The sequence below is a fragment of the Garra rufa genome, chromosome 14 (genome assembly GCF_049309525.1).
Source record: "Garra rufa chromosome 14, GarRuf1.0, whole genome shotgun sequence".
Lineage (NCBI taxonomy): Eukaryota > Metazoa > Chordata > Actinopteri > Cypriniformes > Cyprinidae > Garra > Garra rufa.
The window spans coordinates 15247890-15275208 of record NC_133374.1 but is presented as its reverse complement, the minus strand read 5'-3'; the positions used below and the strand labels follow the sequence as shown (position 1 = coordinate 15275208).

General features: G+C 36.5%; 1 protein-coding gene across 7 annotated transcripts in view; it reads right to left on the bottom strand.

Annotated features, from left to right (window-relative positions):
- The window catches only part of msi2b (musashi RNA-binding protein 2b), a 299604-nt gene that overhangs the window by 133757 nt on the left and 138528 nt on the right, over positions 1–27319 (bottom strand). For all 7 annotated transcript variants that reach the window (XM_073817253.1, XM_073817254.1, XM_073817257.1 and 4 more), the window contains exon 7: positions 13301–13349. In XM_073817253.1, coding sequence (XP_073673354.1) covers positions 13301–13349 — 49 coding nt within the window. The remainder of the gene's footprint in view (positions 1–13300; positions 13350–27319) is intronic.

Below are 27319 nucleotides of genomic sequence, written 5' to 3'. Positions count from 1 at the left end.
TCTGTGGTGGAAATGACATTTTAAAGGTCCATGGAAGTGCTTTGAGTCATCCAGTGTTATTTTATGTGTTGACGTAATTTCAACTGAAACAGCAAGAAAGGGCGGGATATATCAAACCGTACCGTCCACTTTTTTTAAATAGCCAGTAAGCTTCATATATATCACAGCTTGGGCTAGAGCCATTGAGCTCAGCAAAGCTGCATTTGACAACGTATGACAGCCACAATCTCATCCATATCACTATAAAGTACAGCATTCTGTGTAGAATTCAAATGAGTCCCATACGTTTTGTGGTCTGGGCCAATTCGCGCATATGATCCGCTTCATGCTAAAGTGTCTCTGAACCAAAGCCAGACTTCTTTTGCCCCGATGGAAAGCATATTTGAACTGTCTGAATCGTTCCCTATCCCCTATATAATTCACTATGCGCCATTCACCAATCAGAAAAAGCACTAATTCTGTGAACAAGTGACAAGAATGCAGCTTCAGCGTCTTTTTATAGTGTAGGGGGCGGGACTTTTCGGATTCTAGAGAGCATTTGATTGGACAAAGTTCGATTAGAAGCTAAAGTACAGGGTGATCCGTTGATCCATATTGGCGGAAGTTAAAGACTAAGTTTTGAATGGTTATCTTGGTAAAATGCTAATTTTGTCATTGTTTTGAAACACTTCAGCTTATAGATAAAGACCTTTAAGGCTAACACAAAAAAATCATAGCTAGCAATTTATGTAAAAATAATTTTGGTATAATTACTACAACTATTTAACTGGAAATTACATACAAATAAAAATATTCTGTTGATAACTTAACTTTCTTTTTCAGGTACATAACTATTGATAAAATTGATAAAAACATTAAGGATAAAATAGTTGTTTGTTGTGTAAAACAGTGCTGTCATAATTTTCAGAAATTAATACAAAAAATGGTTTATTTAAATTATTGTTTTAAAAATATAAAATCATTAAAATTAACAGTAATAAAATAAATACTAATAAAAAATGTATTTTTATTCAAAATTTGTTATTCTAAATGATTGCATGGTGTTGCGATTAATTAATCAGGAAATAAAATTGACTGAAAATACCCACAAAATATTATTTAAAGCTATTATTGTGTTAAATGAGAAAGTATCAAGTAGACATTACAAATTGTAGCTTTAGAAAGAAATATTTTATTTGATTCAAAATAGAATTTATTACACACAAACATATAGGCTGCAATGGCCTACCGTAAACTGTGGAAAGTAAAAGAAGATAATTTAAGAAACATCTTATTTCATTGGTAATACCTTCGTTTATATTCCACAAAAGAAAGGTTTGAAACGACATGAGGGTGAGTAAATAATTATAGAATGAAAATTTTTTTTGAACTTTTGGTGAACTATCGCTTTAATGTTTAATGTCTTCTTCTTCTTTCTTTTTTTTTTTTTTTATAAAATGATACTCTAAATAAGAAACTAAATCTGCCAGCAGGTGGTGGTTAATGTCTTCGATTCGTTTAAACAGCTGATTCATTCAAGAACCATTGGTTCACATATTTCATCCAAAACGCGAATTCATTCAGAACCTATACACCGCTGTGTTGCAACAATTCTGCTATGGCTTCAAAGGTAATATGTTCTCTGCAAAATTGAGCAAAATATAACAATATCAACTTCTTATTTACTGAACTGTTGTATAAAATCACATCTAAGCTTGTGATAAGATCGGGACAAAATCAGTGTCACATTGCTCTTGCGATATCTTGTAATATGTGATATATATTAATACGAGACAAAACACATATACTGTAGGGGCATTTTTTGCACCAATAGAGAAGATTGTCTATTAGTAAAAAATAAAATAAATAAAAAAATTAACTCCAGGACACGAAAGCACCTGCAGTTGAAGAAACACCCCATTATATCTTCCTAATGCATCTCTGAAGCTTCAGGCCTCCGTCATTCCCTCAAAAACTGAACATATAATTTCCTCCTCACAGTGATTAGAGCTGCTCCAATTAAACGTGGTGCTGAGAAAATGTGTATGATTAACTATGATATTTCGATGACATTCTGCGCTAAACACTAATATCGTGCAAAGATATCTACAAGGAGAAAGGATATTAATCGCTAATGGAAGAGAATGGTGCGGCCCCTTTTTGAAATCACGCCAGGAAAGGTGAAGGTATATCTAATTAGGTTTACTCAGGGATCTCTGATGGGAAGCCGTGCCGTACGTGAAGCCAGTGGAAATTGCTGCCATTACGTCGCAAAAGGCCAAAGCAAACTCGGCTAACCTTTGTGGGCTTTAAAGGACCTTCTGCGGATCAACAGTACTTACATTGTTTACACACTCGGCGCTACATTATTGCCACACTTCCGAAGCACAGTCAGCAGAAAGCGGACGAGGCACACAAGCGATCGGGAGAGATTAAGTACAGCCTATTCGCAGGATGTCCCTGATCATTTTAGAGAACGTCCTTCTATAGCGCCGGCCACAAACACAGCCCTGTAGCAGTATCGATTGGAGCAGAAAACAGCGATTCGGAGCGACGACGGGGATAAATCAGTGGTATGAAACTGTATAATATTTATCAGTCCCCGGAAGCTCTTAAAAGAGAGGAGAATGAAGAGATTTAGACTGCAGCATAACATAAAGGTGTAAATATAACTGGTAAATAAACGGTTTATCTGATAAAAAAGGAACATACTTTAAAGTGTGTGCATTGATTCAGCATAACTGATGCAAGATTGTGCATGTAAACACTTTAAACGATACTAGGTGCTTTTAAGTCTGTCAAGATTATATGGAACGTCTGACAACCAGCTTCTCGTCAGCCGTTAAAACGTTTCACAGTGATGTGGCGAATCAAGCCCCGACTGTTCTGAGGAAACCAGAGACTCAAGGGTGTTTTGCTCCCTCTCTCTTTCTCCGACTGAATAAATAAAAAACGACCAACTTCCTAGACTTCTACATCTACCAATCACCATCCAGCTGATCTGAGCCTGCCAGCCCTCTTCAGGCTCAATCAGGGATGTAGCTAATCATCACTCAGCCGTTCGAGTAAACAGAGAAGTAACTGCACTTAGGACTTCGCATCTGAATATTGCAGTTAAGCATCCTCGACTGCTGTTTGCAAATGGACCGTGATTGATGAGTTCTTCAGGGTTCGGATCTTTTTGTCATCCTGATAAATAACAAAAAAGTGGACAAATAAATGAGGGCTGTTGTCATGAATGTGCAAATGCTGCTAAGTCTTTTTAGTTGCAGAGCATAATAATGCATTTTAGACTGACTGTAGCTATTGCTAAAGGACTGTTCTGGTTTAAATGGTGGGCTGTCAATATACAGTACATAACTTGATTCTCGCTCTCTATAAATCAAGTTACAGACTGCTGTCTTAGCTTGAGCGGCACACTGCAAACACACTCTGCAAATGTGTGTTTTGTAGTATTTATTAAAAGTGAGGGATGTTAGCAGATCATTAAGGTATCAAAATCTGCTTCAAAGCTGCGGATGAAAAGTGGCATGAGTTCATCTGACTAAACGCAGTGTTTTGAGTGTGTTCGGGAATGACTCGTTGGGTGTGTTTGGGAACGAGACGTAAAATCAACCGAGCTACATTTCCACTGGGAACACAGATCAAAGGGAAAAGGCAAAAAATGCTGCACTTGACTCTGGGAGCGATATGACTAACCTTGATCGTGAAGTTTTTATCATTTCATACTGATCTCGTAAAAACACACTCTGTCTCCTCATGTGCGGAACATACCACTCTTTCAGCCGATTTCATCATATCATTTATTATTATCTGTGGATGAAATATTAACAAAAGCAGAAATCCACTTGTGGGATGTGAAATGTGTCAAACTGTGGCTTCTTTGCTACTTGTGCTTGCAAAAACAGGGCTACGCCAATATAACAACATATTATCTCTGAACGCACGCAAGCACACGAGACAGAAAACTGGCATGATCGCATGTGCAAACTCTCTCTTATGCACACGAACAAACAAAGAGATGACAACAGTGCTTGGGTCAGCTATGTAGAAAGACAAACATTTGATTTTGGAGGGACACATCTGTTTGCACAGCCTATTAAATGACAATCAGGGGCATCGTTAGCTGGCAACGACAGTAATGAACCTCTCTCGAAATGCCACGCCAGCGATATTCCACACCAGAAAAAGCCATCCACAACTGAAGAGCTTCCACTTTTATTTATCACATCGCTTTAAAACTCAGATCTGGGAATGTAAGCTGACGTACAAATTCATAAAAAGTCCTTGGAAGTGACAGCAAAGAACAATAGTGAAAACAATAACTGTGTAAAAACAAAAAAACAATCATTTCGTAACTACATGGTTTGTTATGAAGCCTTTTTAGGTAGTACCATGTACAGTTTGATTATATATATATATATATATATATATATATATATATGTATGCATGTGACCCTGGACCACAAAACCAGTCACAAGTAGCACAGGTATATTTGTAGCAATAGCCAACAATACATTAAATGGATCAAAATTATCGATTTTTCTTTTATGCCAAAAATCATTAGGATATTAAGATCATGTTCCATGAAGATATTTAGTAAATTTCCTATAAAAATATTAGTAATATGCATTGCTAAGAACTTCATTTTGACAACTTTCAATTTTCTTAATATTTTGAGGTTTTTTTCAGGCTGAGATTCTAGATTTTTAAATTTGTATCTCAGTCAAATGTTGTCCTATCCTAACAAATCATACATCAATGTAAAGCTTATTTCAACTTTCAGATGATGTATAAATCTCAAATTGCTATATATATAACCACAAATTAAGAATTTATTCCCTTGTTTTAGTAAATAATGGTCACAAATTAAGGATTTGTTCCCTTATTTTAGTAAATAGTAAGCACAAATTAAGAATTTGTTCCCTCGTTTTAGTAAATAGTGGCCACAACTTATTTGTTCCCTTGTTTTAGTAAATAGTAACCACAAATTAAGAATGTGTTCCCTCAGTTTAGTAAATAGTGGTCACAAAGTAGTAATTGGTTTCCATTGTTTTAGTAAATAGGTCAAAATTTAAGAAATAATTTCCTCATATTAGTAAATAGTGGTTACAAATTGAGAATTAATTTCCTTGTTTTAGTAAAAAGCGGCCACAAATTAAGAAATAATTTCCTAATTTTAGTAAATAGTGGTTACAAATTAAGAATTAATTTCCTCGTTTTAGTAAAAAGTGGCCACAAAATAAGAATTTGTTCCCTCAGTTTAGTAAATAGTGGTCACAAATTATTTGTTCCCTTATTTTAGTAAATACACTGTAAAAAGTGTTCACCAGTTTCAACTTAAAAACTTAAGTTCAGCAGCTGCCTTAAAATTTTAAGTTAAATCATCTTAAAACTACAATTAATTTCAACTAATTCATAAAATTACTTTTAAGCTGATTTAACTTATGAGTTGAAATTACTTGTACTTTTAAGTTGATTTAACTTAAAATTTTAAGGCAGCTGCTAAACTGAAGTTTTTAAGTTGAAACTGGCAAAAACTTTTTACAGTGTAGTAACCATAAAACAAGGATTTGTTCTCTAGTTTTAGTAAATAGTGGTCACAAAATAGTAATTGGTTTCCCTCATTTTAGTAAATAGTGGTCACAAATTAAGAAATTGTTCTCTCGTTTTAGCAAACTGTGACCACAAATTTATCATTTGTTCCCTCATTTTAGTAAATTGTGACCACACATTATTAAACACACTCACACACACACACACACACACACACACACACACACACACACACACACACACACACACACACACACACACACACACACACACACGATGGCTTTAAAAGACTAAATACTATAAAATAAAACCAAATAAGGAAACAAATACAGCAAGCTCCTTCTGTGTAAAGAATGAGAAAAAAACTAAAATTTGCAATATAACAGCCAAAGTACATGAACATGTAGTTAATGATGATATGGGTGAAATGTCTCTTTTAAGGGATAGTTCACCCAAAAAGTAGCATTATGTCATTAATTACCCACTCTTATGTGGTTTCAAACCCTTAAGACCTTTGTTCATCTTCAGAACCCAAATTCAAATATTTTTAATGAAATCTGAGAGCTTTCTGACCCTGCATAGACAGCAACGCAACTACTACATTCAAGGCCCAGAAAGGTAGTAAAGAATGTAATAGAAATTAATTTAATCAAAAATATCTAAATTTGTGTTCAGAAGATAAACAAAGGTCTTCCAGGTTTGGAACTACATGAAAGTGTGAACTATTCCTTTAAGTGTCTACATAGTTGGCCATTATATATGTACAGTACATTGACCATCACCCTCTATTCTACTCTTCTCTCAAGCTCTCCAAGTGGTCAAAATGACCAAAACACAGCTGCCTAGTATTTAGGGGTTTTCTGGACGACACAGAAAGTGTCTCTACAGTCAGACTGATGAATGTTCAGCGCTGAGATTATCAGAGCAGAATTGTGCTAAGGTGTGTAAAATCAGGCTCCGGCAGCCTAGCGCAGCACAGACTTTGTTTCTCATTTTGTGAAGCACAGATGTAGCATATTCACTTGAGACTTGTTCAGCGAGAGAAGAAAAAAGGGAGAGAGAGAGAGACAGACAGGCAGAAAGAGAACAGATAAAAGATGAGGAGACTGAAATATGCCCTGATGGAGTGTGAGTGTGTATATGGGCCAAAAGCCTTTCCAGACACAGCAGAAAAAAGGACAGGCTTTATTGGCCATTTCTACCACCAAACAGCTCGATCTCCACCGCAATCATTCTCACTCTCTCTCTCTGAATGCAAGACCTTGGCTGTTGTCCTCCCATTCTGGCACAGCTAACGCCCTTTTCGCGGGAGAAGGAGAAGAGAGGGGGGATAAATAGAGAGCGTCTTTTAGCTGCCGCGCGTTCGTCACCTCTGAGCTGAAGGACAGTGTTGAATAGTCTTGCAGGGGGGTGTGAAGACAGACAGACTGCGGCGGATTAGAGACTGTCTGTCTTTACTTCCGTCCTCTGACATCCACTAGCATCTCTGTCTCTCTCTCTCGCGTGTGTGCTATTGCAGTCATACAGTCGAGATGATGACAGTAATACATCAGAGTGTGAGATTGTCTTGTGCTGCAGTGGAGGGAACAGGAAGTAATGCGATTGTCTTTTTATTTTGTGTTTAACACGTTGTCATTTCTTCCAACGTCATCCCTCTATGTTGCAGTTCTTTTTTAGGCAGGTTGAACGGGGCTGTTTGTCATTTATTGATGGAGTAGACGGAGTAGAGAGAGGATAGGGAATGATGGGGGAAAGGGGGATGAAATCTAGACACATTGCAGGCCGAACTTAAACTTGTTTCACATTAGCGCATATGATGCAACAATATATATTCAATGACAATTAATTAATAATAATATAAAAATAATAATAAAATAAAAATAAACTTGTCATTACATAAAAATGCGAAAGTAAAAAAACTTTTATTAAAAAAACTTCACTTTTATTAAAAAAAAACTTGAAAATTAATTTTATTATTAAATATAAAGTCCTAAATCTTAATTGTCTTGTGCTGCAGTGGAAGGAACAGGAAGTAACGCGTTTGTCTTTTTATTTTGTGTTTAACACGCCATTCCTTCCAACACCATGTCTCTATGTTTCTATTAAAATATTTATTCCATGACAATAAATATTAATAATAATAATTCTGATGAAAACATATTTTAGAAAGAAAGAAACATTTTTTAAACTTGTCACATCAACTGGTATTCAAAAAACTCAAATCATTGTTAAAAAAAGATACATTTTAATTAAATCTGTCACTACATAAAAATGCTAAATTTAAAAAAATCACTTAATTCATTTTTATATAAAAAAGTAGTAATTAAAACAACATTTTTTTAATTAAATGTCACTCAAAATGGTAATAAATTCTTAACTGCAATATCTACAATAAAATTATCATATTCTTCTACCTTCCCTTTTCCTGATGAACACATTTTAAAAAGAAATAAATAAATAAACTTGTCACTTAAATTGCAGTAATAAAAATCTAAAATACCACAATTGTAAAAAAAAAAAAAATAATAATAATATTTTTTTTTCAATGATATGTTATAACAGATTTTAAAGAAAACTTTAATTAAATTAAATTAAAATTGAACTATTAAATGAAAAATCCTAAATCTAAAAAAAAAATGCTTTAAAATTGTATGGTTATTCAATTCACAAAACAAAACAAACAAACAAACAAACAAACAAAAAAATAATAATAAAAGCAAAAAAAATTTAAATTAAATGTCACTCAAAATGGTATTAAACTCTTAACTTCAAAAATGCAATATCTAAAATAAAAATAAAAATCTACCTGCCATTTCCCTAATGAAAAAAATTTAAAAAGAAAGAAACAAACCTAAAATATCACAAAAAACATAATTTTTCAATAATATATGTCATTACGTAAAATTCAAAATTTAAAGTCACATTAAGTTTTATATATATAAAAAAATAAAATCCTAAATTCAACTGTCATATGTGGCAGTGGAGAGAGACAGGAAGTAACGCAATTGTCTTTTTATTTTGTGTTTAACACATGTTTTAATCTCTCTATGTTTATGCTGAAAGATTTATTCCATGACAATTAATTAATAATAATAATTCAGATGAAAACTTATTTTAAAAAGAAAGAAAAATAAAAAATAAACAAAAAAATACCACACAGATGTTTTTTTTAAACTTGTCTCTCAAATCACTGTTAATTTATCAAAAAATATAGACATAATTTTTTCATGAAACCTGTCATTACATAGTCATTTTTATAAAACTAACTAAAATTGAACCATTAAATATAAAATCCTAAAAAAGACTAAAAAATATAATGCAAAATTGAAAAAAAAAGTCTTAAGTTTTTATATAAAAAACACTTAAATAATTAAAATTGATTCATTATATATAAAATCCTAAAACTAAAAAGAAAATGCTAAATTACATAAAAATCCAATATAAAAAAAATCACTTAATTCATTTTTATAAACATAAAAAACTTAATTAAAATTGGATCATTAAATATAAATTCATAAATGAAAAAAAAAAATCAATTCAACCCAATTTGTAAAATTTTAGGGATATTCAATAACAACAAAAAAACTATAATGTAATTAAATGTCACTCATTTGTAATTGTATTAAATTCTCAACTATAAAAATTTCTACCTGCCCTTTTCCTTTCAGCCAGAGGTTCCTTTCAGCAGAAAAGAAATTCATTTAAACGTTAATCTTCAAAACCTATTTTAAATGTCTCTCTCTGCCCTCCCATTACTGTCCAGTTGACCACTTTACTTCGGTAGAAGCTGCATCCACGTAAAGTAATTGCTGTGAGGCTATTAAAAGCGGTGACCCCCACGGCACCTCGTTTAGCTGAAGATACCATTTGTGAGGGGAAAAAAAAATTAACAAGGAGGACACGGCTAAACAAAAAGACAATCGCAGAAATTCCAACCGGCAAGTAAACAAAAGGCAAACACATCTCCAAGCGGCTATTGTTGCTGCACTATTGTGGGGCATCTCTTTGAAAAGCATGCGCGGTCTTTAATGGAAATGGCTGGTCGTCGACGCCATTGTTTGGCACTTGGTGTTTACCAGCGGTGTGTTTAATGGCAGCTAGTTTCATTTCCGACCTTGCTGCTCTTTGCCACATCCGCAAGGGGTTGAGAATAATAGCGTTTCTTTCCCACTAGGGGCCCAAGCTAGTGCTAAACAGACGCTCTCCACCTTCACTGCGACCCGACTGTTCTCTCAAACACAGTTTGGGCTCTCAAGAGAACTCCGGCTCCTCCGAACCCTCTCCGCCCCATTCGTTCCCATAGATACGGACACTATGCCCTATGGGAGTATTTACAAGAGTCAGTATGAGCGCCAAGAAGGGGGCATCTGGGACGGGCGAAACAGAGAAACAGAATAAAGTGTGTATCAAAGTTCAGCAAGAGTATTTGTTAGACGCTCTGATCTCTGTTTACAAAAGAAAACGCAAGTCTTTTTCGGATCGGAGGCCAACTTGACATTTGGAAACATGACATGGACGATTTGCGATCACCTGCGAACTGTTTTTGACTCGAGGTTGTGAAGTAGATTAAAAAAAGCTTGGCTGCTAATCGTGCAAAAAGGAAGAAAGATCACTGTGACTTGGCGAGATGTCACAGACGAGAGCGTCACGACGCCAAGGAGGACCGGAAGTCCTTTAGGGGGAGAGGTGAGAGAGAGAAAGCGAACGACAGGCAATGCATATCCGCACACCTTTCAAACGCAGACACGCACGCACGCACGCACGCTCGCCGTTAAAATACGACCGATATGGATTAAAAGGCAAATCTCAGGTTGAAAGATTAATACCGTCCACTTCATTTCCACAACCTGCCCATCTGTGAGCGCTGAAAGCCACTTATGCAGCATGAAAGACACAACGCTGCTCCTCGGCCTCTTCATTCAGCCCACACAAAGGCCACTCAAGGCTAAGAATCTCTCTCGCGGCTTTCAGGCCGCTACAGAGGAGGATGCTATACCTGTGAACACTAGCATAAAGCTGCTAGCTATTTCTAGCTTGTCTCTCTGCACGTCTGCTGTCTCTTCCTCTTTGTGTTCGCTCTCTCTCAGGTCTGTCTGTTAAAGCTGTGCTCGCCTTTCTAATGTCCTCAAGAGAGGCCTTGCTGCTAAAGCCACACACAGAGAGATGGGGATCACAGCTGGATAAAGTCAAGGACCCACTCTGACCGAAGACCAACTCTCCTCTCCTCGTTTCTCCTTTTTTTTTAACATCCCTTTTCATTTTTATTCTACTTGCCTTAGTTTCTCCCCCTCTCTCATCATTTCTCTTCTCCTTTTCCACCTCATTTGCTCTCCCAACTTTTCTTTTCTCCTCCCCCTTTCTCTCCTTTATGCTATTTGTCTCCTTTTCTCCCTTTATTTTCTCCTCCTCTCCTCATTTCTCTTTTTTCACACCTCATTTCTCATTCACTATTCCTATATTTCCTCTCTCTCCTCCCCTTATGTCTCCTTCATTTCCCCTATATCCCTTCTCTCCCCTTATTTCTCCCTTACGCTCCTTATTTCTCTTCTTCTTTTCCTCATCATTTGTCATACCTTCTAGTACTCTTCCTGCTCATTTTTCTTGTCTTAATCTCATTTTTTCACATCTCTTTATCTCTTCCTCCCTCAACCATTTCTCCTTCCTCATTTCCATATCATTTCTCCTTTTTTTTGCCTCATTTCTTACTCAACCTCCATATTTTTTATTTCTAATCTACCCTTATTTCTCCTTCACACGCTCCTCCCCTTATTTCTACTTTACGCTCCTCATATCTCCGCTCTTCTCCCTTTATTTCTCCTTTACGCTCCTCATATCTCCGCTTTCCTCTTCGTATTTCTCCTTTAAGCTCTCCTCCCCTTATTTCTGCTTTACGCTCCTCATTTCTCCGCTTTCCTATTCATATTTCTCCTTTAAGCTCTCCTCCCCTTATTTCTGCTTTAAGCTTCTCATATCTCCGCTCTTCTCCCCTTATTTCTCCTTTAAGCTCTCCTCCCCTTATTTCTCCTTTAAGCTCTCCTCCCCTTATTTCTCCTTTAAGCTCTCCTCCCCTTATTTCTGCTTTACGCTCCTCATATCTCCGCTCTCCTCTTATTTCTCCTTTACGCTCCTCGTATCTCTGCTCTCCTCCCGTTAGTTCTCCTTCATGTTTCTCATATCTCCGCTCTTCTCCCTTTACTTCTCCTTTACACTCCTCATATCTCCGCTCTCCTCCCCTCATTTCTCCTTTACGCTCCTCATATCTCTGCTCTCCTCCCCTTGTTTCTCTATTACACTCTCCTCCCCTTATTTCTCCTTTACGCTCCCCATATCTCCAGTCTCCTGCCCTCATTTCTCCTTCATGTTCCTCATTTTGCCCTCCATTTCTCCTCCCTCTCATCTCCTTCAATTTCTCCACTTTTTGCCTTATTTCTCATTTGATCTTCATATTTTACTACTCAACTACCTGTTTCTCCTTTACGTTCCTTATTTCTCGTCCCCTTTTCTCATTTCTCACACCTTCAAGTACTCTTCTACCTATTTTTTTCTGTCTTAAACTCATTTTCTCACCTCTCTTCATCTCTTCTCCTCCCTTAATTCTCTTCCTCCCTCCATTTCCACTCAATTTCTCATTTACAGTCCTTATTTCTCTTCTACTTTCTCATTATTTCTCATTACCTTCTAGTACACTCCCCATTATTTTTCTTGTTTTAATTTAATTTTTCTCTTCTCTTCATCTCTTCCTCTCACCACCATTTCTCCTCCACCTCCTCATTTACATTCCATTCCTCCTCTTTTGGCCTTATTTCTCATTCAATCTGCGTATTTTACCTCTCACCTACCCTTACTTCTTCACGCTTCTCATATCTTCGCTCTCCTCTCCTTATTTCTCCTTTTCACTCCTTATTTCTCTTATCCTTCCCTTATATCTAGCAGTCTTCTAGTACTCCCCCCTTATTATTCCTCCTCTCTCCTCATTTCTCATTTCCATTCCATTCATTGTCTTTTTGCCTTATTTCTCATTCTCACCTACTCTTATGTTTGCTTCATGCTTCTCATATCTTCACTTTCCTCCCCTTTTTTCTCCTTTACGCTCCTTATTTCTCTTTTTTTCATAATTTTTCCTTTTCATCACATCTTCTCTTCCCCTTAGCTATCCTTCCCTCACTTTTTCTCATTTCCCTCGCCTTTACTCCATTAAAGACATTACTCGATTACTCAAATCAAAACTACAGGCCCAAAAACAAAATCACCCCAAATCCCTGTAACATTCCACTAAGCTCATTCTTTCTCTGAAAAAAAAAAAAAAAGTCTCTAAAATAAAGTCACAGAAACATCACTCAGGTGAGCAATAACCTCAAATTCACTATATCATAAGTCTGAAGATATCGTACATTTCTCACAAGCCTGCAGGCGTGAGTGAACATGACCGAGAAACATTCCACCCTGCGCATCCAATGGTAAATGTCGGACTAATCAAATAGAGTCGATGGATTGGCTACAGTGGAAATCGCTGCTCTTTTATTGGACCATATTAGCCTTGACCTTCAGGGCTCAAATGAAACGTCCTTGAAGATATAATGCTATAATGTAACACAGCAAAAGAGCTCCTGCACTGCTACAGAAAACTCACGCCTCAATGTCTTCAGAAAGCAACTGTGAACTGCACGACTAATGGCACATTGTAACTGAAGGACATTCATAATAACATTACACACACATGCAAAGACACAAACACATACACACACAAAACAAAGGGGCTCTTACCTCTATGTCTATTTGTAGTTTTATCAAACATAAGCATAGCATCTTCTACCTGTAAAAGAACAGAGAGAAAAATTAGTTAAGGAATCTCAAAACTGCTTGAAATTTACACTAGAATAATAATACCAGACCCACTGTATTTACTCTATTAGGTATTAATATTATTTTCATATTGCCTGCTTGAATAATAACTAACAAACTCTTCATATTACTTTAATTTAATAAGCTGATATTTATACTAATTTACTCTAATATTAATAACCAGCCTAAGCATGATTTTCCAGCTTGGTTGACAGCAGTAAAATAAAGGACAGTGCATATTAATATATGCTTTGCTGTCAAAGTAGCATGAAAATTTCTGGTATTTGAGGTATTCAACAACAGCCTTTTTTTTTAAATTGTAACCTCTTGTGCACTTCATCTTAAATAGATAACTACTGGAGCCTAAAAGCATTTACACACACGTACAGATCTGAAAGCTGCTCATGGCCGTGTTCTGTGAGGAATGATATCCCTCCACGGGCCCAAGGGTACCATCCTGTCTGACCCTGACAGAGGCCTGTTCATCCTTGAGGAAAACCCTGTCTGCAAGGACACACTTCAGAGTGCATCCAGCCATAGTCTCACACACAAACACACTGACACAGGTTTTTTTACATCCCACAGTACGTCTGACGGTGCTTCTTTCTGTTCCTTTCACATTACACACTAAAAAAATGCACAAAAAGTGCCTGGCGTACACATGCTGACGTACACACGCACACTCCACTGCTGAGATTAGCCCTAAAGTACAGGCGGTTGGAAAAACACCTTCCCCGCACAAAAGGAGCCATCAGTCACTCAACCCCATAGAGAACAATAGAGCAGCGAGCTTTAGAGTTCCTCATCACCCTCAATCACTTCCAATAAAGATCACACTGACTGGTGCTCTCATAGAGGCTAAGGGAAATCTGTTATCCTCCGCTATCACTCAATGCATATTTATGTTCCTTTAAAACAGCCCTCTGCGTTCAGAGGAACATGTTTCATAAATGACCAGAAACACAAGATTTTCTGAAAGTACATTTCTTCTGTAGGATACGGCTTCTTCTACTGTACAATAAGAACCATTAATTAAATATGTGATGAATGAATAAATAATAACTGGCTGATTAAGATAAAAATACATGGGCTATTCTACAGAACTGGTTCAAAGTCAGAGTTGGAAATGTCTTGAAAAAAATGCGTATTTTCAACTTTTGTGTGTATGCAAATTGCATAATATCCAAGGCACACATTTCTAGCAATTGTGCAGTTAATTCTCATATTGTATTTTCAGAAAAAAATATTTGTCCTCTACCCTAATTTGTCACTAACGAAACACATACGAAACATCGACCTTATTAGATTTAGCTTAAACCTTCCTTGTAAATATTTTGTTTTCTATTTTATTAAAAAAATTCAGAGGTAAATGAATAACAGCTACAATTTTAACAATATTTAAAGTGTGATTTATGAGATTTGTATTTTGAATCCAATTTTTTCGTGTAAAAGGCAAAAAGTTGATTTCAAAGTCAAAGATTCATTAGTTTGAATATACTCTGAACCAAACACTATCATAACATTTTAGCTGATAATTCAGTATACTTTATTTTTGACAAAACAAACCATGTTTTGGTTGTGACTGCACATTACTGCATTACATGGCACTGAACTTCAGCTCTTCTTCAGCTCTTTTTAAAACAACAATGGAATAAAATGCAAAAAATGATTTCATATTTTCATAATTAGGTTAGGGTTCAGGACAGCCATCCTCCCAAATGAGTACCCACTAAATGATGATTTTATATATATTAAGCTTACTGATATTTTGAATATCATTGTGGGTTTCAATAAATAATAAGGGGATCTTAGTAAACATCTAAGATTTCAATACTTAAATGCAATCAGCAGAATCATAATTTAGACAATCTTTATTGCCAATACGATTCTACATTAACATTTTAACAAGATGTTAAAACTTTAAACTGAACAACTGACATTTAGCAACACAAAAGAAGAATCATCCCTCACAATGCCTTAAATATGCACCACAAGAAACATGCTGTTTATTCCAACAAAAAGTCTTTGGGCACCAAATTGGTGGTTTCTTAGTAATACTCAATTTCTATCTTGCAATGTGTAGTTAATACATCATAGCATCTAATGAAAATGTTGATGTGAATGTAAATGGATTTTTCTGAGAAACTACTAGCATTAGCAGGGAGATTCTATAAACTGTGTAATATTATAATGCGGCAATATAAACCATCATGCCTGCCTTTCACAATCACAGTGATGTATGTCGACTCTATAATTATGTTGTCCATGCCGGTGGACGCTAGTTTATAGGCCTGTAGCCGGAGCGTCTAGTTCTGTCCAGAAAGAGGAAAGACTCCTGACTACAGCTGCACTAAGGCATGATGGGAGGAGACAGCCCTCGACTCAGGCTCATATGTAACTGTCTCTCCTCATAACCGCCATGAAGTCTCTCTCTTTCTCACCCTCCCACAATATTTCTCCTACAGTGAGATCTATGTCACCTGTCTTTGACATAAAAAGTCTGAGACCATTAGTGAGAAAGCATCTAATTTGCATTTTTTTTTTCATAAGTATATACAGTGGTGGGCAAAATTATTAGAACATTAGTATTTCCACAAGCTAAAAATGTTTTTAACTCAGTTATTTCAATCTTTTGCTGTAGTGTGTCAGTAGAACATATGAGTTTACATTTCCAAACATTCATTTTACCATTAATTGAGATTTTTGTTTGCACAAGGAGTCTGACAACATCATGATGATCTAATCTCATCATCATCCAGTCTATCTGGAATTAAATTAAGAAACAGAACAAACAGAAGAACTGTAGCAAAGTCTCCAAGATGCTTCCAGAAACCTACCTGCAAAGCTACAGTACTAAAAGCTAATATAAAAATGCTGTCAAATATGCTTGCGGTCAGAAATAATGTCATAAATAGATTTTCTTCATCAATTAACTTCTATTAACTAAATTAAATCAACATTTGGTTTGACCATCCTTTGCTTTTAAAGCAGCTTTTGCCCTAGGTGCACTTTAGTTTTTCAGGTAGATTTGCAGGTACAGTAGGTTTCTTGAAGCATCTTGGAAACGCTGCCACAGTTCTTCTGGATTTAGTCTGTCTCAGTTTGTTCTGTTTCTTCGTGTCATTCCAGACAGACTGGATGATGATGAGGTTAGATCTCTTTGTGGAGCACTGGCTGTTGACTCCTTGCGCAAAACAAAAATCTCACTGGATTATTACAAAATGAATGTTTTGACATGTAAACTGATATTTTCTTCTGACACACTACAGACAGAAATAACTGACTTAAAACCATTCATTTAGCTGAAAATACTAGTGTTCTAATAATTTTGGCCTAGTATTTATATTCTCAAAAGCTCTTTAGTTATTCTGGATGACCTAATGCACAACTTCACACTTCAGTCCTGCTTTGCTGCCTTCAAACACCCTGACCCATTCAGCAGCCTTTCAATAGGGGGACGAGTATTCAAGGATAGATTCAGCCTGCCAGCGGCCATCAGATTGTGGGATAAGAAGCTCTTGAGGGCACACACACACATATATATACAGGCACGGCACAAAGGTGAGCGTGGTCCCACACCCGGTCTGTGCCTAATCTTAGGTCCGCGCTCTCTTCTCCTTCTGTGAAAGAAAAGCCTGAAGGATAATAGCTGTCTCTTCAGTATGTAAGGGGGCCGGGCGGCCCCCACAGATAACAGTCCCGCTTTTATATTCACTGAGAGAGATGAGGTAAAAAAGGGCGACCAGATTCATGGAAAAGAACAGAAAGCTCTTCTTCGAGTTCTTCCTATCTAGTAACGCAAACGCAGCAGGGGGAGGAAGGGGCATTTTAAGTTCTCTTAGAAGGGTGACGGAAGGTTCCAGAGAGTCTGCGAGGGTAATGGCGCTTGCATATGCTACGGAGCCGCATTCGAAATGGCCCTGACCTTTACTTGTTAGCTCTTGCGGCTGCGCCCGGGACTCTGAGGGGCCGCCGAATGGCGGGACCCCGGGCTCGTTGTGCGCCGATCGATGCGAAACAAGTGGCCTTACAGCGCTCTGATGTGGTGGGGAATTAATTAGCCGACCGCGGCGTCTGGAAGGACGCGGCTGCACACGGTGCTGGATGGCAAATTGCGTGAATTCTCCCCAGGCCCAGAGGGACAGTGCCATTAAAAGCCCCCGTGGCACACCCTAGGTGGTCGCGCCACTTTGCCATTAAACACCATTACTGATAATTGACTGAACAAGTGGCCTTTTTACTGGTCGTCCTTAGCTTGGTCAGTGGCTAATACGAGTTGTGCACCCGGCACAATGAGTAAATGCCACGGTAATGCCTGTTTTATGACAGGCATGGAAGGGGCAGGTCCTGTCTGAGTGTCGATAAAACTGCGTTTAAATGTAGTTTGTGAAAGCCAACTGTAGCTCGCCTTGAGATTTATGCTTCTTATTAGCAGGGGCCGTACATTCGGCCCTATGAGACACAGGCCTTTATGGGCTTTTATAGCGGGACTGTTATGAAGAAAAGCACACGGGCGTTGTGACCTCATATTGCCAGAGAACACAACATGCAGTGGAGTTAACCAGGGGCCAAACACTAACCGACCTTAAAAACAACAGGAAAAAACATGATGTTTACAACTCAATTGAGTCATTTCCATGCTACTAGCGTCGCCAAAAGATGCAGAAATAACGATTGCTTTCTAATACACTCACCCCGTTTGCCATTGATCAGGAAAAGAGTTGTTTTGGATGCTCGAAAATCATGCTGGGGGAATCAATCTACAAATGGTTCAATTAGAGTTTTCTAAAATAATTATATAAATAAATAAATGAAAAATGAAAATGTAATTAATCCAATTAAAAAGGCCAGTATAAAAACAAAAGCAAATAAATATGTCCAAAAAAAGGAGAAATGCTCATATGGACAGTTTTACAATTTGAAATCATTAAATAAAGAAAAAATAAATAAAATAAAAAGCCACATTAAAATCCAAGATTAAAAACAAGAGAAAAAGAAAGAAGGTAAAAGCAACAACATAAAAATGTTTTTCAAAAAATTCTAAAAGCCAAAAAGTGCTTCCATCAAACTGGAACAAACATGATGTTTACAACTCAAAGGAGTTATTTTCGTGTTACCAGCATCACAAAATTTGCAAAAATAATGATTGCTTTCTAATACACTCACCCTATTTGCCATTGGTCAGGAAAATAGTTGTTTTGTAAGCTCAAAAAACATGTTGGGGGAATCAATCTACAAATGGTTCATTTATAGTTTTCTAAAATAATTATATTAAGAAATAATAATAAAAATGTAATTAAAAATCCAATTAAAATCCCAATATAAAAACAAAACAAAAGCAAATAAATAATAGGTTTAAAAAAATGTTTAGAGAACATTGAAGAAATGCTACTATTGACAGTTTTCTGGATGTATTTAAAATGAATAAATAAAAGAGCCTATATATCCTTCAGAAATCATTCTAATATGCTGATTTATTATGAATGTTGAATCAGTTGCGCTGCTTAAATTTTTTTTTGAACCTGTGATACTTTTTTCAGGATTCTTTGATCAATAAAAGGTTAATAAGAACAGCATTTATTTAAAATAGAAAAGTTTTCTAACAATATAAACTACTGTCTAAAGGTTTGGGGTCAGTACATTTTCATTCTTTTTTTTTAAAACAAATTAATACTTTTATTCATCAAGGATGTGTTAAATTAATAAAAACTGATAGCATAATTTACATTGTTAGAAAATATTTATATTTTGAATAAATGCTGTTCTTTTTAACTTGTTATTCATCAAAGAATCCTGAAAAAAAGAATCATAGTTTCCAAAAAAAAAAAAAAAAAAAATTGGCAGCACAACTGTTTCCAACATAGATAATTCATATAATAAAACAGCATATTAGAATGATTTCTGAAGGATCAAGTGACACTTAAGACTGAAGTAACATCTGATGAAAATTAGCTTTGCATCACAGGAATAAATTATATTTTAAAGTATAATAAAATAAATGTTATATTATAATAAAATTTTGCAATATTACGTTTTTTTTTTCCAGTATTTTTGATCAAATAAATGCAGCCTTGATGAGCATAAGATACTTTTTTAAAAAAAACATCTTACTGATCCCAAACTTTCGAGCAGCAGTATATATGTGAAGAGTTCATTTAATAAAAACAGATCTTTTTTACAGTTTTCAAAAAATTTGGATTTTTATTATTTTAGCATGTTTTATTGTGCTAGTTTGCTATATTTTTTAGTTATTTTTTTACTTATATCAAAATAACCCAACTGCAGTTTGATTGAGATTAATTGGAAGGCACAATGAAAACCTGATTTTTGAACATGTTAAAAAACTGTTATGTTTTTGCAAATAAACTCTTGATATAGATGTATCCAAAGACTAAAAAAAAAAGAAATAAAGGAAAAAAACAACATTTTCCAAAAAACTTAAAAGCCAAAAAAGTGCATCTATCAAGCTGTCCCGAAGCTAAATGGCTAGCTCACTCCTATAAACCTGCTTGCAGTCACGATCGTTGTGTTCCTGTATGGCAGCTGTGCAAAGCTGCTTGACAACATGTTTTCATTTAAGTAAGAAATATAATTGGAAAGTCTGTGGGGCCATTTTTTTATTAACTGTGGAAGGTATCAGCCGGAGGACAGGGGGGAATACAAGCCGGCGGAAGCGAAGTCAGACAGGGGGAGATTGTGTTTACATGTAGGCGAGGGATGGAGAGAAGGCAATCCAACACTTGGTTAAATTCACTCAGCCGCCAGGGAGTGGAATCTACCACCTGCCATATCACCGTTCGCTAAATCTCAGACAGTAAGGAAAGAAAAACAGACTCCACCTCTCTCCTCGTGTCAAACAAACGTGTGCGTGCCTGTCACACCACGGCAGAAATCTCCCAAACACATGCTGCAAAATTTTTTTAATCAGACGCATTGAATTATTTATCAGGGGACAAAAGCATCAGTGGGTTTTCTGACTCAAAGCATTTACAGAAAGCAGAGAGGATGGGCAATACAAACCGACAACAGCTTCACACAGAGTTTCCAGTGGGGCCTCTAATGGCATTCTTGGAACAAATTTTACATAGAAATTCCATTCAACAAAGCATTATACCTAAATATTTTATTTTTTATTTTTTGATATACATTACCAGTCAAAAGTTTATGAACAGTAAGATGTGTAATGTTTTTTTTTTTTTAAAGAGTCCATTCTGCTCACCAAGCCTGCATTTATTTGATCTAAAATACTGCAAAAGCAGTAATATTGTGAAATATTTTTACTATTTAAAATAACTGCTTTCTATTTTAATATATTATACAATGTAATTTATTTGTGTGATCAAAACTAAATTTTCAGCATCATCACTTTAGTCTTCAGTGTCACATGATCCTTCAGAAATCACTCTAATAGGCTGATTTGCTGTTCAAAAATATTTATTTTATTATTAACATTTGAGTAAAAACATTTCAGGATCTTTATTGAATAGAAATGATCCAAAGATCAGCATTTATCTGAAAAAGCTTTTGTAACATTATGAACTATATATCATTCAAAAGCTTGGAGAAGGAAATGATAGAAATAATGCTTTTATTTAGCAAGGATGTTTCAAATTGATCCAAAGTGATGATAAAGACATTTATAATGTTACAAAATGTTTCTATTTCAGATGAATACTGTTCTTCTGAACTTTCTATTCATCAAGGAAACCTGAAAAAAATTCTATTCAGCTGTTTTCAACATAACAACAAATGTTTTTGAGCAACAAATCAGAATATTAGAATGATTTCTAAAGGATCATGTGACTGGAGTAATGATGCTAAAAATTCGGCTTTGAAATCACAGGAATAAATTACATTTTAAAATATATTCAAATAGAAAAAACTATTTTGAAATGGTAAAAAATTCAATTTTTTTATGGTTTTTGCTGTAATTTGGATCAAATAAATGCAGGCTTGCTGAGCAATTACTTTTTTATAGCTATAAATTTAATATAAATTAAGTATAAATTCAACCACTGACTTTCTTACTTTATAGAAGAAGCTCATGAGAGACATCCTTTCCTAACAAACAGTGTTTCCAACAGCTATTTAACATCTTGAGATTCAGCGACAAACACAAACAACCTGCTATATTGACAAAATATGGGGCCAAAAGCTGAAAAGCAGACAAAACAGTCCAAGTAAACATGTCTCTGCAGATGCAGGACACACAGGTGGATCAATGGCACGGTTAGTTACATGAGAGAGAGGTCTGAACGCATCCCAGCACCTCATCATACACGCGCACGTGTGTTTACGCGAATGTGATCGAGCAAACAGCCCCGGCGATCAAAAATAAACAGTGGCGGACGAGGAAATGGATATTCAAAGGCAGGTCTCATTTAGCACCACGGCTGGGTGGAAGAGGAGACGTTTATTTGCATAACGGAATTGGAAGTGACTGTCAGCGTCGGCTGCAGAATCTACTCCCTCATCTACCGCAGACACCCTCCAGCTCACGGCACCTTGCTTTTTTTTCCTTTCTCATTTGTTCTTGCGCTTTTCTTTAGCTGGAAAAATCAATGTGTAAGGAGCAGGGCTCCTTTTTTTTTTCTCAAGGACGATGGATCGAGTTTCGGCGGCTCTAATTTTGAGTAGTCACTTTCTTTTTGTTCGTAATTTCGCACTGATCTGGCCGGTAACTGAGTGGAGAGCGATCGCTTGTGGCCGTGTCTTGAGCGCATGCTTCATTCGCTTTTAGCAGTGGTGATTAAATGCGCCGCTCTGGGCTATACTCGAGTTGACGGAAAAACAATGCAATTAATGTACACCGGATCAAAACAACACAATAAAAAGAAAGGATGGCTTTAAAAAGGCTCTGCTTTTACTCTTTCAGCAGATCATATTTCACACTTTTTCTCTGAAAAGGAAGATTAAAACCGCTAGAACACCAACTATCTGTCCTTGCTTGACATCGCCACTTAGATTCCACAAACATGTGGCCATCCTGAATGGCCACCAGAAGCCATTTAACAATGAAATCCCTTTGAGCGCTGCCTCCAAGGAGACATTTTTCCCATTTTTCCAAGATATGGGCATTTGTGGTTAAGGTTCACCAATCCATAATTGATGAGAATAGCTGCTCTGATATATCTAAAGTGTTGTGCACAGGTCTAAACCTGATATTTATTTCCTTCTGATGTCAAATGTCTACACCTGCAGCTCTGATAACTCATTTCAGGTCCACCGTGACAAAACGCTGGTGTGAAAAGGGAACATATATATTTGACAAACAACAGGCCCTTTATGAGGTGGGGGATCACTGCACTGTTTTTGCAGGGTGGATAAGCAGAGATTTCAGTTCCAGCAGTGGCGGCTCTCGCCGCTCATGCGACAAATCTGTTTTTGGCGACTGCGGACATCTACATAAAAGGCAAAGACCCAAACACAAAGAGACGAAAAACCAACACCTGCAGCTCAGGACGCTAAACTCCAGACATCCTCCCTAAAATCCACGTCCGGACATCACTCATCACGGCAGATTACTCCATGCCATTATCGACTCATCGTCACTTCACCGTTGTCACGCTGATGAGGCGTGATGTAAATGTATGTAAATCCACACTCTTAACTGACAGTCTAAAGATGAGGAACAGATGAGATTAGGTGCAGAGGATCGCTTTCCGCAGGAAGCCCCCCCCCCCGATAAGCTCATTATGCCCTTAAAAGGTTTAATTATCAGAGCCATTGCGTATGAACATTGCGTACAGAGCTTTGGACTGAAATCCTGTGTAAATCCTGGCATCTAGCAGTGTCTGTCTGTGAGAACCAGAAACAATCACGATTCATTTACTAGACACTAAATATTGTGTGAAAGCAAAAGCTGACCGATTTGTGTCTAAAGGCGTTTTGTGACCTTGAGGAACACTGTGATGTTTTCTTAGTAAACATTATTCTTGGCAAACCCACAACACATCTGATGTACCGGAATGAATAAATGACTCACTCATTTGCTCAAATACTTAAAGGCGAAGTGTTTAATTTCTGTACATAAATATTGGTAAATATTGGTCACAGAAGTGGAGATTTACAGGGTTCTTGCAGATACTGTAAAATGAAATTCCAGGACTTAAGCACTTATTTTTTTATTTTTAAAGACTTCAATCAGAGATCTCACTTATCGAACAATGTCTTCCATTTCAAATTCTAAAACAAAAGAGAATCAGATAAATAAAAATATACTAATAAATAGATAAATAATAAATTAGATCGGGACTTTAAATTGCTAAATCAAAAGATTTACAAACCCGCTCAGAAGTTCGGGACTTTAAATTGCGTATTGCGAATCATTTGATTGAAATCATTCAATTCGTGAAATGATTCACAAATCTGTTCTGATCTGAATCAAATTATTCACACTCTACACTCTGAAGTCCCGATCTGAATCAAATGATTTGTGATCCATGCTCTAAAGTCCCGATCTGAATTAGATTTAGATTAGGACTTTAAATTGCGTATTGCAAATAATTTGATTTAAATCATTCAATTCGATAAACGATTCACTAACCCATTCCGATCTAAATCAAATGATTCACAATCTGCGCTTCAAAGTTTCGATCTAAAGCAAAAGATTTGCGAACCAGCTCCGAAGTTCCGATCTAAATCAAATGATTTGTGATCCATGCTCTAAAGTCCCGATCTGAATTACATTTAGATTAGAACTTTAAATTGCGCATTGCAAATCATTTGATTTAAATCAAATGATTTGCAAGCAACGCTCTGAAGTCCTGATCTGAATTAGATTTAGATCGGGACTTTAAATTACTTATTGTGAAACATTTGATTTACATCATTCAATTAGCTAAACGATTCACAAAACAATTCTGATCCCAATCAAATTCACGATCCGGGCTCCGAAGTTCCAATCTAAAGCAAAAGATTCACGAATCTGCACCAAAGTCCCGATCTGAATCAAATGATTCGTGATCGACGCTCTGAAGCTCCAATCTAAATCAAAACTTTCGTGAACCCGCTCAAAAGTTCCGATCTGAATCAAATGATTCGTGATCGACGCTCTGAAGTTCCAATCTAAATCAAAACTTTCGTGAACCCACTCCAAAGTTCCGATCTAAATCAAACGATTTACAATCTGTGCTCCAAAGTTCCAATCTAAATCGGAATATTCGTGAACCCACTTAGAAGTTCCGATCTAAATCAAATGATTCACAATCAGTGCTTCGAAGTTCCGATCTAAGGCAAAAAGATTTGCGAACCTGCTCTGAAGTTCCGATCTAAATTAAACGATTCACGATCCACGCTTCGAAGTTCCGATACAAAGCAAAGGATTTGCGAACCCATTTAGAAGTTCCGATCTAAATCAAATGATTTGCAAGCCACGCTCTGAAGTCCCGATCTGAATTAGATTTAGATCGGGACTTTAAATTACTTATTGTGAAACATTTGATTTACATCATTCAATTAGCTAAATGATTCACAAAACCATTCTGATCCCAATCAAATGATCTAAAGCAAAAGATTCACGAATCTGCACCAAAGTCCCGATCTGAATCAAATGATTCATGATCGACGCTCTGAAGTTCTAATCTAAATCAAAACTTTCGCGAACCCGCTTAGAAGTTCCATTCTAAAACAAGTGATTCGCGAACCCGCTCCAAAGTTCCGATCTAAATCAAACGATTTACAATCTGTGCTCCAAAGTTCCGATCTAAATCGAAATATTCGGTAACCCACTCAGAAGTTCTGATATAAATCAAATTATTCACAATTCGCGCTCCGAAGTTCCAATCTAAAACAAAAGATTTGCAAACCCGCTTAGAAGTTCCGATCTAATTTAAAAGATTTGCGAACCCACTCTGAAGTTCCGATCTAAATCAAATGATTTGTGATCCACGTTCTGAAGCCCCGATCTGAATTAGATTCTAATGCGTGGGACTTTGTGTATTGCAAATCATTTGATGATTAAATCATTCAAGTTGCTAAATGATTCACAAAACCTTTCCCACCTGAATCAAATGATTTGTGATATGCGAAGTTCCAATCAATTACCTCAAACTCAATGCATGCTTTAAGGGGTCTGTTAAAACTCAATAGGTTCAGGGGAGGCGAGAGAGACACGGAATCCCTCTGTAACTTTACCTGTTGGACCGTGTTTCTTTAGAAAAATTAGTTATTTATGCACTTTCTCGTTATATATTTTGCAATATTTGCGTTTTTTTTTTATATTTGTACTAATATGTAATATAATGCATATATATATAACCGTTGTACTTCTATCGCTAGCCCCTAGATGGTATTGATTCAAGACAGTCTCACCTCAGTGAGAACATGTGAATAGGATATTTTAACAGCAGATGACGTTGAGACTGTGTATCACAGGGCACCAGTTGATTCAGTGGCATTGCGAGTTGTCTACAGGGCGGCTCGGCTCCCAGGCACTGAACATGACTCACTGTCTCTTCTGGTGCGGCACTGCAGGTGACGTAATCTGATCTGGAAACATGACCCCTTTGCCCTTTCTATAGCCCAGAAAACACTGAAGCAGACCTTCTTTTTATTAACAACTTTAGGGGCAGCGAGCAGACATCAGCGATAACGGCCTAAGAACTCTCTGCAACGAGTATCAGATTTTGGCTCCCAGATAACTAGAGAAAAATGGAAGTTAAAGTAAAACACCTTTATTTAAGAGATCGACTTCTTTATTTATGGTTTAAAAGACGCTTCAGAGTAAATACAAATAGTTCAAACAGAACTTTGCTTGTTCCAGTATCATTTATTTCCTGCAGGCATGGAAATGCGCAAGTAATGCGAGATTTGGAGTGTGCAAACACTGTCAATGTGTGGTGCACTTGAGAAGGTGACAACAGGGGGCTTGGCACAGATTGCTGGCTCCTGTGTGAGTGCTCAGGGAAACAAAGCTTCTACTGCATATCAACTACCTCTTAACACAACTGCACCGACAGCGCTGAAGTGTTGCAATAAACCAAAAAGCTGCAAAAATACAACGGACCACACATTTAAGCTTCTCGTTCCTGCCTCACAAGAGCGCCTTTGATATAAGTGAGCCACAGACTGCCACTACGGCCTGGATCCAGACAGAATGAGAGTGAGCGTGGATCCAGAAAGCCCTTGGTCAGAGACGGGGTGGCATTAGGAGAACCTGGCCTGGAGAAGAGGGCAGCAGCTGATGTTACAGACAGTCATTACTCCACTCGGCTCCAGGCGTGACACTGGAACGGCACAAGTGGGCCAACTAAGATTTATCCGCACTGTCAGGACAGTGTGGTGTTGACCAGAGGGCCTGCTGATGAATCCCACCCTCCGTTTCTGTTTGCAAGCTGTTCAGGACCAACAGGTCACAATGGCATTTTATTTATGGCGCTTTAACATGCCAAGCTGATCCGCCCTCTTGCCTGCTTTAGCATGGCGAATGGGCCCGTCCATCAGGATGTATTGTGCCTGGGAGCGAGCGAGGTACAAGTCATGTCTTGCTAGTAAAACCAACAATTGGACATGTGACTTGTGGCTTCAAGCCAAAAGGAAGTGGAGTTTACTAAATGGCAAGAATAAAAAAAAAAAATCTTAAGATAAAATAAAAAATTATAAGATGTAAAAAATACATAGTTTTATTGTTTATTAATAATAATATTATATATAATATAATATAATAATAAAAAAAAAAAAAAAATATATATATATATATATATATATATATATATATATATATATATATATATATATATATATATTTTTTTTTTTTTTTAATATAATACTAATAATAGTAAATGAAGTGCTTTTATAAATCGATAAAATGTTACAATCATGATGAAATAAGGACTTTATCTTTTTATTTTAATTCAGTTCAATTATACTTTCTTAAACTGAAATTGCAATTTTGTATACCGTTTACTGCAGTAAATAATTGAATTCAATGGCATTCTCAAT